General features: G+C 58.7%; 1 protein-coding gene and 1 long non-coding RNA gene across 7 annotated transcripts; one reads left to right on the top strand and one right to left on the bottom strand.

Annotated features, from left to right (window-relative positions):
- Positions 1–2: 2 nt before the first annotated feature.
- Positions 3–14299, bottom strand: AIFM3 (AIF family member 3). Of its 6 annotated transcripts, XM_074321719.1 has the most exons (23): positions 14183–14299; positions 13781–13970; positions 12139–12201; positions 11457–11642; positions 7364–7577; positions 7020–7129; positions 6642–6751; positions 6501–6545; positions 6195–6291; positions 6007–6119; positions 5641–5727; positions 5137–5228; positions 4897–5027; positions 4682–4797; positions 4528–4599; positions 4372–4435; positions 3723–3799; positions 3467–3584; positions 2158–2256; positions 1793–1868; positions 1148–1252; positions 601–621; positions 3–374 (listed from the first exon to the last, which is right to left on the bottom strand). In XM_074321719.1, exons 4-23 carry the CDS (start codon positions 11485–11487, stop codon positions 335–337), a joined length of 1818 nt encoding a protein of 605 aa, XP_074177820.1. In that variant the 5' UTR covers positions 11488–11642; positions 12139–12201; positions 13781–13970; positions 14183–14299; the 3' UTR covers positions 3–334. The 6 variants fall into 6 exon arrangements, with proteins under 6 accessions (XP_074177820.1, XP_074177824.1, XP_074177821.1 ...); XM_074321723.1 differs by lacking the exon at positions 601–621; XM_074321720.1 differs by lacking the exon at positions 13781–13970 and having other exon boundaries at positions 14183–14261.
- LOC141569249 (uncharacterized) lies at positions 9049–14749 on the top strand. The gene is made up of 3 exons (XR_012492752.1): positions 9049–9445; positions 10592–10650; positions 14545–14749. It is a non-coding gene; the product is annotated as an uncharacterized LOC141569249 (long non-coding RNA).
- The last annotated feature ends 932 nt before the right edge of the window (positions 14750–15681 follow it).

A 15681-nucleotide genomic window follows, 5' to 3' on the forward strand; every position in this document is an offset into this window, starting at 1 on the left:
CCTGCAAATACGTGTGTTTTAATTTTAAGATAATGTCTAATATGTTGCAAGGCCCTACAGGGGACCAATTGCAATAGAGGGAGAAGAGGCAGGGCCTGTCCTGCCTCCACTGCCAGCAATGCCTGGCAGTTGAGGCCTTGGGAGGTGAGCATCTCTTGGAAGCAGCAGAGGCCTCTCAGGAAGTGAGCTAGGCAGCCGATCGGTGGTAAGCACTGGGAGGGCGCAGGTTCTGCCCTAGGGGATCCTGGGAAATTGGAGGTTGGCACCTTTCCCCAGGGCTTGGCCTCTGTCCCTGGTGCCCCAGCATGCCTGCCCAAGTCTGCTGCATGCAAGCTCAGGATCCTTTCCCTGTGAGCCAGGACATGTCGCCGGTCCTGCAGGAATGAAGGGAGCAGAAGTCAGGGCAGAAGAGAGAAGGCTCCTCACTAAGCACCATGAGTAGCTGGCCCTTGATGACAGCAGGGGCTGCTCTGTGCCAGACCCTGGTGCCCAGCAGGGATGTGTATTTGGGCAGAGGGGGAAAGATCATTGGGTGCAGACTCTGGGCTGAGGTGGGAAAGGGTCGGAATTATCAACAGGAAGGACAGAGGACAAACGTACTTGCTGTGCAGCAGAAACAGCCTTTGTGAGGGCAAGAAGGAGAGACAGAGAAGGCCAGGAGAGAGCATGTCATTTATGTCCCCTTTTGGTTCTCCATTGTGTTTAGCCTGAGGCTTACCCCAGTCCCTGGGGCTCTCTGTAGGAAGGTTGAGCCCACAGGGTGACTCCCTTGGCACCATGCTAGGATGAGGGTAACGGTTGGTGTCCAGTGTCTCCCAGACTCCAAGCCACCACCCCACCTCTCCGTGCAAGGTGTCCCCAGGATCATTACCGGCTCCATTTCCCCACCTGGCTCTGCCAGGCTCACTACAGACATGTCGAGTCAGGTGTGCCAGGCCCAGTGATTGCCCAAGCACTGGGCTTGCCCTGGGACACAGCTCCTTTCCCTTCCGTCTCCCAAGAGTACATATAACCAGCCCACTGCCACATTACAACCTTCGCCACACTCTGCCCCATAGTTGCCATGGGCAGCTTAAGCCAGCCCTTCAGTGGACTTCTTGTCTCCCTCCCCAGCATGCCACCCCAGGCCTCTAATGCCCACACTCACTCCACCTCCCGCTTCCGGATGGCACGGCCGGCGGCCAGCACCTCAGCCACCTTGGACACGATGGGATCATAGTTCATGCTGGCCACGGCGATCACCTCATCGCCTCTGCAGAGAGAGGGTGGCAGAGCCTGAGGACTGCCCCCAGTTGTCCCTCTTCTTGGAGACCCTGACACACCTGTCGACCTAAGGCCCAGGGAGGGATCTTACCGGGGACAAGAGGAATGTCCTGAGCCCCCAGTCCTCCTTGCTTCACACTTTAGCCCAGTACGGGCTTCAGGCTCCTACGGGAACCCCAAGGAGGCTCCAGCCTCACTCCTCAGTGGGGTTCAGGGCTGTGCTAGAGTCTTGGCATCACCCACCATTCTCTACCTGTGTGACTACTCAGTGTAAAAGTGGGATGTCAGCACCCACCTAAAGAGCTGTCCTGAAGATAAAATGTCCTGCCTCAGTGCGTGGCAGCGGGAGGTATTACTGCCCACCTCCATTCCTCTCCTCTGGTGTCCTGCCTGGCTGCCTCCTGCTGCCAGGCAGCCCACCTTTCAGGTAAGCCCCCACCCCTCTTGAGCAGTGTTTCTCTAGGATGAGTTGCCCCTCCCAACTGGCCTCCCGCTGCTAGGCGCCCCTGCTCCACCCTGTTGCTCTCACTTGGTGTAAAAAGCCACGAACTTGAGTTCCTCCAGATCCCCCTGGATGATGACGTCGTCGAAGCCTTCTCCATACCCTGTGGGCCGGGCAGGCGGTGACGCCCATGTGAGGAGGGGATGGAGCTCCACCAGTGCCCTCCTAACAAGCCCCTGGTGCCCCCTCCAGGCCCAGCTCCCTTTGTCCTTTGAGGTCGGCCCTGGCCCCGCCCCCAGCGAGTTCTTCGCTGTTCTCTATAGCTGTCGTGGTCCCGCCCCTAGGATGCTCATAGTCCCGCCCTGACTCCAAGCCCCACCTCTGCACTCCGCCAACACTTTAGCTTTGCGGCTAAACGCTCCTGGCCCCACCCCGTCCAAGGCCCCAGTTACCTGCGTAGCGCAGGCTCTTGCCGAACATGGCCGTCCACAGATAGGGCACAATGCTGATCTCTGCCTCCTGCGCCAGCATGTTCTGGGCAGCCACGCGTCCTATGGGACCCAGACTCGTGACAGCCCGGACCCTAGCTCCCACCACCCCTACACTGACTGCCCCGGCTCTCTGGGAACCCCTCGTACGTGGGGCTACTCTTCCCCTCCCCAGAGGTCAAGAGGTGCACCTTTGAGCAGCCAACTGCCCACCCTTGTTTGCAGCTGATTGGTATGTAGGGGGACACCTAGCTCAAAGCTGGCCACTTAGATTGCTTCTCTGGAGAATTCGAAGTGCCCTTGGTCTGGAAGGTCAGCTGCCTGGGGCTGTGGGCTGCTTGGCCATCTCAGGTGTGCACACGATGAATCAGACACATCAGGTCTGAAGAGGGAGGCAGGAGATTGGGCACAGGTGCCCAGAAAGCAGAGATGACAGCTACACCCAGGGCTCCAGAGAAAATAACGTGTGTGGCTTCCCGGTTCATGAGACTCCCCTGGAGCCCTGTGGTTGGATGTCTGTGAGAGTCTCTGGGACCCTCTCAGTCACTCCTCAATTACATTCAGCTGACGGGTAGCCTTTGGCTCTTAAAACCTAGCACCAACTTCAAACCTTGGACCTGAACAGAAATTGGTACCGGGAGTGAAGTTTCAGGCAGTGGAGGCTCAGATAACATGATGGCAGAGGGGAGGGGCGGTGGGTGCAGGGAGTGTGGCTGTCATCCCTATGAGGCAGCTAACTTGCTGGCACCAGCAGCTTAGGGGTCCAGACCCGGTGTGCACAGTAAGAGCTTTGGAGTCTTGGTGAGGGGGGAAGCTATTCCTCAGATAGAACAACAGCTCCCCACTGAGCCCAGGTTTGGCCATCTCCCCGGGGCATAAGGCGACTGCATTCCCAGAGCCAGTCAAGTGGCTCTAAGGAGATGGAAGCACTGAGTGGGGAGCTGGCCCGTGTCCTACCAAATCCCTTTCTCTCTGGTGAACGTGTCTTTGAGGACAAAAGAAAAGGAGAAGCTGGTGGAAAGACAAGTGTGGTGGGGCGCTGTGGCTGGCTAAATGGGGTGTCCAGAGGACACAGAAGGCAGGTTTTGGAGATGTGTCACAGGGTTCTTGCTCTGTGAGCTGGAACCTGGATGAGGCTGGCCAGACAGGCCACGACAGAGCTCTGAATGGCTCTGCAACCAGCAACCAAGGTCAGCATGAGAGGAGGGCCTGGGGGGTGCTGAGACCCTGGGACGGCGTCCCACCTCCCACCCTGCTGTGGGGCTGGCCATACCCTGGGCATGAGCCATCTGCCAGTGTGGGATGTTCACTTTCCGATTGTTCCTCCAGGCCAGGGGGAAGGTGACAGCATCGCCAGCCGCAAACACGCCTGGGACATTGGTCTGCATCATCTGTGGGGAGAGGGCCCATAGATGGGCTCCATGGAGCCCCCTCACTCTCTGGTGACCCCCAGGAGGGCTCCATGGATAGGATGGGGCCCTGACCTACCACCCCCAGCCCAGCCGCTTTCCCATCCCACCCAGCCCCACCTTGTTGACAGGGATGAAGCCTCGGGAATCCAGACTGATGCCGCTCTGCCTCAGGAAGCCCGTGGCTGGCACCGCACCTGACAGGACAGGGCCACTGTTTCCACTGCCTACCCCTCCTTTCTCCCTCCTCACTGTTCTGCGGGACCCACACCCTTCACTTGCCACAACCCAGCCCCAGACGGATCATCCAACGGGCTGCCTACACTGCAGCCTTTGTGCATCCTGGCCCCTCTGCATGGCGCCCCTCAGAACCCCACACTTCCCCTCAGGCCTCAGGGATAGCTTCCTCTGAGAAGCATTTCAGGAAGCCCCCTGGTGGGGGGGGCGTACACCACCACCTCAGCCCCTGTGCTGCCACCTCCCAGCTCGGTCCCTCCCCAGCTGGCACCTCAGCTGGAGCAGGGACCCGTTCGAGGCTGTTTGTGTCCTGTAGCCTGCACAGGGCAGGCCATGGAGTTCGGTATGAGTGGGCGATGGCCGCTGGGAGCACCCTCCATGCCAGGCCTGGGCCAAGCATGCCCATTCTCCAACACTGCTTTGAAGTGGGTATGACTGGGGTCCCCATTTTATAGATGTGAAAACAGGCTCGTGCGGGGAAGGGACTGACCCAAGGCTCTGCTCATTCGCACCCACCTGCCCACCCACTCACCAATGCCCACCACACAGACGTCGGCCCGCACCACCTTGCTGCTCTTCAGCACGACCTCTTTGAGCTGTGGAGAGTAGGCGGGTAGCAGGTATGCCCAGCTCCTGGGCACAGGGGAGAGGGGACAGAGAACGGCAGGGGACGAGGAGAAGGGCCCACCTTTCCCTCCTGGGCCCGCAGCTCTGACACCTCTGTCTGCATGTAGAACTTGACCCGGTTGTTCTCAAACATCTGTCAGGGCAGGTAGGACATGGGTGCGAGCCCAGCTGGAGCTGGGCTGGGCGTCCAGGGTTCTGAGGGGCTGGGGGCTCACCTTCATGAGGGCACGACCGACACGCTCCCCCAGGAACCTCTTGAAGGGCGTCTCCTCCAACTCTACCACGGACACGGAGTGGGCCTTCTCGGTCAGATAAGCGGCTACCTCCATCCCTGAGTCAGGGTGGTGGGCAGCAGGCTGGCACCCTGCACCTCCCAGGGCCGGCACTGCCCCGGGACTGGCTCCCCCCCTCACCACCCCCCGCTGCTCACCTAGGAAGCCGGCTCCCACAACCACCGCGTTTCGGCCCCGGGCCAGCCTCACCACGCGGTTGGCATCCTCAGGCGTCCGGATCGTGAACACGTTCTCCACCTCTTTGCCTTTGCAGCTCAGGGTCTTAGGGCTGAGACATAGCCAGTGTCAGTGAGGGGCTCCAGCACCCCAAGTCTTCCCATCCTGGCTGGTGGCCTACCCCAGTGTCCCACGGGGCAGCCAGGGAGACACCTTCCCACCTGCTCCCTGGTGCCAGCAGCAGCTTGCTGTACTCCAGCTTGAAGCCATCCTTGAACACAACCTTCTTGTTTCTCACGTCCACTGTGACCACCTGCAACTCCCACCAGGCAGAGCATGGACCTGGGCCTGGTCGCCCACTCCTGGGGCACAGCCAGACCCACTGGGCAGCTCCATGGGGGCTGTTCGTGCCATCTGGGGTGTCTTTCCTCCCTCACCTGGCAACTCCTCACTCTTTAAGCTTCAGACATCACCTTCCCCTCAAAGCCCTCCTTATGCTCCCAAGTCCCACCGGGTTCTCCCATCCCAGCCCTGAGCCGATCACCTATGTCTCCACACACGGGCTCTCGGTGTGTACCCATGGCCCTGCCAGAAAGAAGACCCAGAGCAGCCTCCCAGGCTGGCAGCATCCTCTGGGTGCCTAGGCATGAGGGCAGAGCACCCCTACACCTTCAGGGACCCACATGGCCTCACGCCCTTCAGAGCTCCCCAGCCTGGCCCAGTACCTGGGCCTCGGTGAGCACCTCGATGCCATAGGCTCGGAAGAACTCCTTGGGCCTCAGGGCCAGCTGCTCAGGCTGGGCGTCCAGGGACTGCAGGAGACAGCCAGCTTGAGACGGGGCGGGGGGGCATTGTTCCCTTACAACAGAGGACCTGGGCCCAGGGAGGATGGGGCCAGCTCCAGGTCACATGGGGGCTGCAGGACAGAATTCAGCAAACCCAGATCTTCAAACCCCAGGGCACCACAGATGGGCCTGGCATGAATGGAGAAGGCAGCTGGCCAGACCCTCAAGGGGCAACAAGCAGGGCTCTGAATGGGCCTAACTTTGCCCAGAGGAATAGGGCCCAGCCCCCAGTCACCCAGCCCCCACCTTGCTGAGCTTAGGCCGGTCATAGGGGAGGTGCCGGTCCAGTGTGCACAGGACAATCCTGTCCGAGAAGCCCTCCTGCCGCAGGGTCTCTGCACACACCAAGCCAGCCGCACCTGAGGAGAGAGGGCTGTGGGTCAGGGACCACCTCTCCCCCACCCCGACCTGCCCATCATGATCCTACCACTAACCTGCGCCCACAATGAGCACGTTGGTGCTGCCACTGTGGCCAGCACTTGGAGAGATACACTTGGCCATCACCTTGGTCCTTCGCTGCAGCTGCAAGGCCTGGGGGGTCACCAGAGATTGAGGGGCAGCTGGGAGCAGGGGTCATGGCCAACCTCCCTATGCCGACATTCTAGCAGTCCAGCTTCATCCCCGCCATGCAGCCACGTCACCGGACTCCCTCCCATCACAGGGCTTTGCTCGTGCTGTTCCCTGGGACCACAGGCCCTCCTCGCCTCTCCCTTCTGCCTGAGCCCCAAGCCGCCGCTCACCTGCTTGCTGGCTCGGACGTACACCTTCTCCTTCTCAATCTTCACCTGCAAATGCTTCGGAGCTCAGAACCAGGCTTTGGGGTGCTCCGGCCCCTGACCCCGTACCCCCGGGCTCCCACCCCATCGTGCACCTGGCCTCACCTGGAACTTGTGCAGACTATCCAAGCCAGGGAAGTCCTCTAGGTCCCCAGTGCTGATGTTGAAACAGGCACCATGCCAGGGGCAGCGCACCCGGCCACGGGACAGCACACCTGGGAGGGGGCAGTGCTGAGCTGGGGTCCCGGGCAACAGTTCCTTTCAAAGGACCCGTGTCCCAGCACCCCCTGGCCCTTCCACACAGCTCAGGAGACCCCACCAACAGATGAGGAACTGGAGGCCCAGGGAGGAGCCAAGCTGGCCTGGGGCCTGGAGGTGGGGGCAGGAGTCCCCTATGGGAAGGGCGCCCCCCTTTGATGGTGCAGAGGCCAATCCCACTTCAGGAAGTCCCGTCCCCCCTCCTGTGTGCACCGGACCACTCACCTTTCACTAGCGGTGCACCATAGTGTGGACACTTGTGGCCCAGGGCATGGAATTCCCCGTTGTCCTTCACCAGCAGCACCTTCCCCCAGCCCAGCTCCACTTCCCGCATCCTGGGGAAGGGCTGCCCTCAGAAGTCAGGCCAGAGGGGAGGCACCAGCTCCGGCAGGCCCCTTCTCCCGAGTCCAGCCTTGTAGGGAGCAGGCCCAGACCAGCAGAAACCACAAAGGCAGTGGCCAGCGCAGGAGCGGGCCATGGCCCCTCCAGACCACCCCATCCACCACATGCGTGGCTTGTGCGAGCCTCCCACCTTGGGCCCTCTGACCCGTCCCAAGCCCAGCACCCACTGGCCATTCTCGAGATCCTTGACATGGCAGACGGCGGCCTCCACGCAATCCTGAGCACCAGGGTAGGGGTGAGGGGCGGGCAGGCGCTCCTCTGCGTGGAAGTGGCGGGCAGTGCCATTGCCCTGGTAGGCCCGGGGGCTGCCCTTCCCGCTGGCTGACAGCTCCTCCTTGCCCCGTTCTTTCTCAGGCAGCACCACTTCGATCTTGAGCTCCACTGAGGAGGAGAGGGGTGGACTGTGAGCCTCCAGACCACCCACCTTGCCCACCCCACAAAGTCTAGGCAGGGCTTGCTCCTGAGTGTGGGTTCTCCCCTGTATCTCAACCTCCCCAGAAAGCCTTCTGTATCACCAGCAAAGAGCCCTAAAACAGGCAAGAAGCAGGACGGTGGGGTGGTGGGGGAGCGGCAGCAGGGGCGGACACTGGGTGGGCTTGAATTAATTTCTGCATGTTTTCTTTTCAATAACAAAATTCATGAGGGGGTCACAAACAAAGCTCTTTGAACCCTAACATTGCCCTTTCTGCAGGAATCTGTGTGGAGGAAAGTCTGACTCCAAGGGCACACTCCCCAGTGGAGAACAACATCCCCCACGGATCAGGGGCACATTTAGAGTCTGACTCAAGTGAGAACAGGGCATCCAAAAGGGGTGCAGCTCAGATCCCAGCTGGTGAATATGCGTGAAGGGAAATCGAGGGTTCATTGTTCTATGCTTGCAACTTTCCCATCGGTTTGCAATTCTTTTCAAAATTCAAAAAAACAAAAGTGTATACGACATAATTTCCACTTCTTAAAATAGCTATTCTCACAAGTTTGAGACTCCTTCAGCATTTACCAAGCGCTGGTTTTACAGCGTCTTCGTGTTGCAGGGATCGGGAGCCTTAGGGATGACTCCTGCCTGGGAAGGGGTGCACGTGGACAGAGCAGAGAGGGCACGACCCCCCTCAGCCTCCACACAGAAGACACTTCCCCTGCCTGCCCCTGGGGCCAACACCAGGGGGGAGTGAGCCGGAGATTGTCATTTTCTTCTTTAGACTTCTCCACATTTTCCGAATTCCCTACAATGTGCCTGGGGTATTTTTCTAATTAGAAGGGAACAATAAACAGAATTTTGAGCAGCAGTAATCTGGCCTCCTGGGCTGCTGCTACAGGGAGGACAGCTGAGTGATGGAAGCTAAGCCCCTGGCACAGCGTGGGCCTGATGCTGGAGCAGGAGGTGCCTCTCCCAACTCCCAAGGCACCAGAGCCTCCAGGCCCCTCCCGGCTTCACCTCTGATCCTTTCCACCTCAGACGTGACACTCCAGAAGCAAAGAACCCAGAGTCACAGTTCCCGGCCTTTGCCTATGCAGTTTCCTTGGCCCAAGCTGCCATCCTTCCTCGTCTCATGCTGTGCTAATCACCCCCCCTCCTCCCCCAGCCTGGCCTGGGAGCCTGGTGGGGGGTAGCATCCCCCCCCAGCCTCACATTACAGCCCTCAGCCCAGGCCTGGGCACAGCAGGAGTCAGAGGTGAAGGTACACTCCATAATTCCAGCTGGGCAGGAATGGCACCTGAGCACACCACATGCTGAAGCTGTTGTGTGTGTGTGGGAGGGGGGGTGGTAGGGGGAGAGTGTTTTCCCTTCATTTTCCATACTTTATGTAATGGTGTTAGAATGTTTTCAGAAGAATTAAAAAGAAAAATCCTTTGGACTCAGCTGACACCAGCTATGAGGGCTTTAAAGAAGGAGCTCACAAGAACAGCCTGGCAGGGACCCAGATAACAGCCAAGCCAGGCTGTTTTCATCTTCCACCTTCTTTCAGAAGGCTCCGAGATACTCTCTAATGCAATCTAACTGGAAGCTATTAAATCAGGAGCAGCGGCAGGAAGGTGAATGAGAAGGGGGTCTCTGCTAGCCCACAGAGCCAAATCAAACCTAGCTCCATGATTCCCAGCTGCCCATGTGACCATGGCCCCCTGCCTTAGCTCCTCTGGGCAGATGCCTTTGTTATAAAATGGAGAGAACAGCCTCTGCCTCTTTGGTGACACTGAATACTGAAGAAGATAATATATGAAACCCAGAGTAGAACCTCAACAGATGAAGTTGGGTAATAGTGTTTTTTGTTATTGTTGTTTCTTCTTTTTGTAATGTGTGTTTTTCTTTCTTTCTTTCACTTTCTTTTTTTGTGTGTGTGGGGGGTAATAGTGTTTTATTGGTTAGCTCTGAGCTTCCTGGCAGCCATGGCAAAGAGGGAAAGTCTTTAGGCAGCACTTGGCCTAATAAAAAAACAGGTGATCATATACCAAGACAGGTGCACTTCTTCCTAGTTCGGAGCTTAATAAGGGTCTTTCTATCAGGAACACAGAGCCACTGAAACATGGGGAGTATAGAGGGAGCTCAGAAAGTTTGTGCAGATATGCTCCGAGCCACAGAGTTGAACAAGTTAGAAAATGAAGAATTTGCACAAAGATCTTCTGCTTGCTCTGGTTTCCTTATGGCCTCAACTGAACCTTCATGGCTGAAGGCTCTCACTCCCACACCCTGAAATTCCCTGAGCCTCACCCCTCACCTGCCCAGCAAGTGTACCTGGGTCCTGAGCTCCTGCCCTCCTGCCACCACCCCACAGGGAAGTCTTGGCTATAGAGAGCCCAGCCCCAAAAGAGAGGATAATAACGTTCTGCAAGTGCTTCCTGTGTGGGGGGCCCTGTGCTAAACACAACAGCCTGCACAGGGGACATAATAATCAGGCCCCATTTTATAAGTGAGAGCACAGGGACTCAGAGAGGTAATATCACCTGCCCAAGGCCACACAGCCAGAAAGGGGGGGGGGGCTGGATTTGGACTCAAGAGGCCAAGTTCTTAGCACTGCCACTGGTGTAATGAGAGTGACCAAACCCTGTACCAGGAATCCTGGGGCCAGGGGTCCCAGGCAGGCCAGTCCTTTGTATTACTTTAAAAGTAACTATAGGTGGCATCTTCTGCACTGGGCCTCCTGCCAGCCCAGTACTTCTACAGGAGCCCGATATGGGGCCAGCCAGCATCCTTCTGCCCAATTCCGATGGGAGGAGGCTGAGGTCAAGACAATGGACATCATTTGCCCAGGTCACACATCGAGGCAGGATCTGGCCCAGGGCTCGATGTCTACCGCATGGGAGTAAGGGGAGAGAGAGCAGGTTTCTGGGGCAGGTGTGAGTGTGTCCCTCTACCTGGCAGGACATCACACATCTCCTCTTGCCCCTAAATTCTCCCTCAGACCCAGGAAAAGGAGAAAAGGATCAGGCGTTCCAAGGTAATGAAGCCGATGGGTATCAGGTAAGGTGAGCTGGGGTTAGCAGGCCTGGGCACGGTCTCCTGCGCAAGGTGGGCGGGGTACTGACTGGGCACTAGAGAGACCTCTCTCGGCGTCGGTTTCTTCATCTGTGACATGCCTGTACACATTGCTTTCCTGGGTGTTGTGAGAAGGGAAGAGGGAAAGTGGGGGCCAGAGGGAGAACCCAGCCGACAGTCTCTAGAGGAGATTAAACCCAGGCCTCCCCGGCACCCTGGGACACCCCTACCCTGGTCTGGAACCCCTTGGTCTAGGCAGCATGGGGATTTCCTGTACAAATGGGGAAGTGTGCCCAGAGAGGCTGAGGAGGTGGTCCAAGGTCACACAGGGGTCAGAAGAGGTGAAGAGGGCTGGGACCTGTCCACTCCACTCTCATAGCAACTCGGAGAGGTCATTTTATAGAGAGGGAAACTGAGGCTCAGAGAGGTATCTTGTGTACCCTGGGTCACAGAGTGGCTGAGGGTGTCCCCAGAGCCCTCCTTCCCTGGCCCTGAGGGAACACAGCTCCCCTCCTCACCCTGTGGCAAGAAGAACCTTCCCCTCACCTTTCCAAGAAAGATTCAGCTGCTATTCCTACTACCAGCACCCAAAGCCCCAAATAAAGAGTGGGAGTCCCTGGAAGGGGGCCAGAAGACTCCAGGCCCCTCACCCCCTCCTGCCTGCAGCGCATTAACATTCGGAGCCTGCAGCCGCCCAGCCTGACCTACTTTGGAGGCAGCGGGGGGAGGGGGAGGAGGAAGGTGACAGGAGGCGGGAGGGGGGAGGAGGGAGGCAAGAAGAGAGGAGTTACCTGGCTTAGGTTTGGAGAAGCAGCCGCCCATGGCGAGTGGCCCTCGGATGGGCAGGGGGCAGTCGCACAGATGGTGGGCTATGGGAGGCTAGGGTGCCCCCGGTGGGGCTAGACCCCCCACGGCCCTTAGAAATGCTGTAGCTTCCATCACCATCCCAGCTGGAGCTACCTTCAGGATCTGCGGGCCTGCGGTGAGGAGACAGGGGGGTGTCAATAGGGCCTAAGGCTTAGATAGGTTACATGGGTAGAGACACAGAGAGAGACAAAAATGATGGGGGAGCTTCTGGAAGAAGCCCACATTGGAGCTGGCGATTGTTGCATATAGGGGACCAGATCCCAGAGGAACACCTTCCCTTTAAGGCCCTCGGTGCTCATCACCCCTCCCACCTTTGCCAAGGGAGCCCCTCTGTTCCAACTTAGCCAGACTTTTAGGTCCAACCCCACAGCTGCCTTGTCCAGCAAATCTTTCCTGCTTTCTGCTGCCCCCTCAGAATCCCACAGCCTGGGAGCCCTGGGACACTCCTTTCTCCGGGGAGACCACCATGCCTGGGGTCAAAGCCCAGGCCCACTTGGGCAGATCAGAACCCTCCTGGACCTCGGGTTTCTCTTCACTACAATGGAGTGACATTTAGTTCTCCCTGGCCCCAGCGCCCACCCTGGCCAGCAGCCCCTCTACACATACCTCTTCCATGGGCAGCCACTGCTTCTTGTTCCCAGCCCAACAGTGGATGCAGGCTGCCTGGCCCTGAAAGGCAGGGCAAGGGGGCAGGGGTCCAGGAGGCAGCCTCCACCCCTCCTCCCAGTGTGAGCTGCCACCAGGAGGGGCTGGAAGGGGCGGGGCTGGGTCAGTCCACTGGTCCCCAGGGAAACCCAGCTCCATGGTGAACAGAAGTGGGCAGCCAGCCCGGGCCTGATGGGGTCGGGTGGGAAAGGGAGGCCACAGGCCATGCCGGGCAGCCATGAGCTCTCACCGCCCACTCTCACTCTTTACAAGCCCGTGGTGCTGAGGTCATGCCCTGCATCAAATGGAGAAACTGAGGAGCCAAGGGCTTACCAAGGTCACGCAGCAGGTAGGGGCATCTGGGTGGCCTCCTACCACCTTTCCTACTTAGTTCAAAGAAGGGTAGGGACCCAAGAAGCCCCGATATCACCCTGCAAGCCACTGGGCTGGGGGAGGGGTCACCAGGTCAGCAGAGATCCCTGTGGCCAAGGAGCTCTCAAGGCCATAGGATGGACCTTCTGGAAGATGCAGCTTATAGACTGGACTTCGGGAGGCCCAGGACAAAAGTATAGCTGCCCTGTTTACGACTGTCCATCCCACTCTCATCTCCTTTGTTTCCCTTGAAAGTTCTTCCTGAAGTCTAACTCCAGGTGGGGCTGAGGCCTACTGGGTCTATCCCAGATCCCAGCAAGGGCCCTGGGTGGGTACCTCAGAGCAACGGGGCCAAGAAGACAGGACGAAAAGGTTGGGGAAAGACCGCCTACTGCCTGGCACCTGATCTTACCTGCTCTAGAGGTGCCCATTATAGGCCAAGAGGCTGTGGCACCCAAAGGCCACCTGCCTGTACACCCATGCTCTTTCCCCCAGTTGTCGCCAAGGCAGATTGGTAAAATGTCTCACCCGCCCCTCATGCCCTCTCCCTGGGCACAAGGGGGCCCCTCCCCAGATCTGGCTTCACCTCTGGCTCAGCCCTGACTACTTCCTTCCTGCCTGGCATCAGGCCTCACCTGCTGGACCATAGATCCCAGAAAAGGTGGGACTTGCCACCAGGTGTCTGTCTAGGCTGTTCCCTCCCTTCCCAGGTGCCCAGGTATCTGGAAACTCCAGGGCCTTGGGCCTGGAAACAGATTTGCTGGGGATGGAACCTTCTCCAGGCCTACTGTGTGCTAGGCAGGTTTGGTGCCCTCCTGCCTCCTGAGGAGGCACAGACACCCCCACTCTAAGGCAAAAGTCCTTGCCAGGGGCATGGCAGGAGGGGACCCCATGTTTTGGCAGAATGCTGTTCATTGCCCACCAGCTGCCCAATGGCCAAAAAGTTGTAACTGCCTGAGTGCTAACTATCCATCAGGAGCCTGTGTCCTGTCCCAGACCTCCCCACCCAGAGCCCCAGCTGGTGGAGGCTGGGGAAAGGAGCCTCTCCCCACTTCTCTGCACAGCCCCTCTCCCCCTAGTCCCCCTCTTCACCAAGGGTCTGATGGGCCCTTCCTACACCCACCCTGGGGGCTCCTGACCAGCGCGGGCCCTCAGTGGCTTTCAGCCTTTCTTGGATGGCATCCAAACTCCTCAGCCAGGCATTGGAGTTTGGGGAGCAGGCGGTCCTCACCTCCTCCCCTACAGGGCTTAGGAGCAAACCTCCGGTGCACTCTCCCTGCCTTTGCACGTGCTGTTCCTCTATCTGGGATGCCCTTTCAAGTAGTCTCCACAGATCCTCCAGGTCCCCCCACCAGACCGGGTGGCCCAGGAAGGGGGAATGACACACAGTAGGGCCACGCGGCGGCGAGCCGGGGAGGACCCTGCAGGGGAGGGGAGAAGGAAGAGTGGCGCTTCTGCCCCGGCTTGTCTCTCTTTCCTCGGCTGCAGACCCCCAGCCTCCAGAGCGCCCGCCCGGGTTCTGAGATCCGCGAGGGCGCGCGCTAGCTCGCGGTGCGGAGGCTGCGGGATAGGGACCCGGGGACCGAATCGGGTGGCGGGTTCGGGGTCCCGGGAGCTGGGGGCGGGCGCTCACCTGGGTTGGACGCAGGCGTCCGCTCTGGAGCCGCTACGGGGCCGCGGCCGCCGGGCGGGGGGGGCGGGGGGCGGAAGGAGCGGGCGGGGGCGGGGCCGGCGCTGCGGCGACACTGCGGCCACGGAGCCCGCGCGCCCAGCCCCGCCCCGCCGGGCCGTGAAGGTGGGGGCTGTCCAGGGTCAGGGGTCAGCCGGCGGTCTCTCAGTCCCCACGCGGGTCTCGAGGTGTGAGGAGGCAGCCGGGGGCTCTTGTGGCTCTTGACGCCCCGGCGGAGTCTGAGATCCCGGAGATCCTCGCGACCCTCCGGGGCGACAAGCTGGGGGGCGCAACGGGTCTGATTCTTTTTCCTTTTCTTTCTTTAGTAATTCTTCGAACCATCCGTGGGCGGCGTGGGGGAAGTTAAGTCACCTGAGAAGCCTCTCCAAGAAAGAAAACCCAAATCACTCTCGCCTGCCCCCTAGATACCTTGACCCCTTTGGGGATTCAGTCTCCCAGGTCTCCTAGCTCCCTCCCTCCCCTCTCCCCAAACACAATTTGCTGTATTTTAAATGTTATTTTATTACATTTTCTCTTTCCCACCTGTCATTATACCAGGAGAACTTCCTGGGTCCCCATAAATCCCGGTGCATCCTGGTGTTCTGTCCCCTCCTCCAGGAAGCCCTCCTTGACCAGACTCCATCAGGACCTGATATTCTGACTCTTGGACCTTTTGCGTTTCATTGTCCTGACTATCCAGATCTTTGCGTTATGGTTTTGTCCCTCCTGGAACAACTGACTATGGGAGAAGTGAATGAATGATGCATTCCGGGGAAGTGATGTCACATCTACCACTACACACATCAGGGCCCACCAACTCTGTTATCCTTTCATTGCTCCTTTCTGGTGGCTCCAGTTTTTGCTGCCTCTCCACTTTCTGGGCCTTGCTCTTCTCCTGTAGGGATGACAATGACAACAGCAATAACAGTCCCGGTGCCAGGCTGCTCCAGTCTTCAGAGGGAGTCCTTTATTTATGACCCACCTCACCCCCGGGGGCCACCACAACTCCCCCCCATTTTACAGATAGGGAAGCTCAGAGGCTAAGTCTCACCCAGGGGCAGGACCAGGACCTGCATGGGTCACACTCACGCAGGTAGGTGTGGGGTCTAGGGCTGGAGGGAGACAGTCGCTCTGATCAGGCCAGCCCTCTATGGTTTTCACAGTGTGATTGTTGCCACTGTCATAGGAGAGGCCCGTCACTGGGCAAATGGCATTGCTTGGGTCTGGTTCCTTTGGCCTACAACCAGCCTGCCCCCATTCCAGATACGTGCTGACTGCATCCCCATCTCACTCCACTCCCCACCCCCCGGCCAGGAAGACAGTGTGTGTATCCCATAACCACGGCTGTGGCTTCATGTGCATTTATTTGTTTAATCTTCATAACAGCCTGAGGAGGAAGGTTCTCTTTGTATCATCTCTATTTACAGACGGGGAAACCAAAGTTCAGATGGTTTAGGTTAGGG

The sequence above is a fragment of the Rhinolophus sinicus genome, linkage group LG16 (assembly GCF_036562045.2).
Source record: "Rhinolophus sinicus isolate RSC01 linkage group LG16, ASM3656204v1, whole genome shotgun sequence".
NCBI lineage: Eukaryota > Metazoa > Chordata > Mammalia > Chiroptera > Rhinolophidae > Rhinolophus > Rhinolophus sinicus.

Bases quoted from the DNA above. Each gene is read 5' to 3' on its own strand.
- AIFM3 (XM_074321719.1), bottom strand. From the start codon at position 11,487: ATGGGCGGCTGCTTCTCCAAACCTAAGCCAG. The intron at 5,728-6,006 runs GTGGGGGCTGGG...TGTCTCCTGCAG, and splicing joins ACCGGCCTAAGCTCAGCAAG to TCCCTGGACGCCCAGCCTGA. The intron at 1,869-2,157 runs GTAACTGGGGCC...CCCGGCCCACAG, and splicing joins CAAGAGCCTGCGCTACGCAG to GGTATGGAGAAGGCTTCGAC.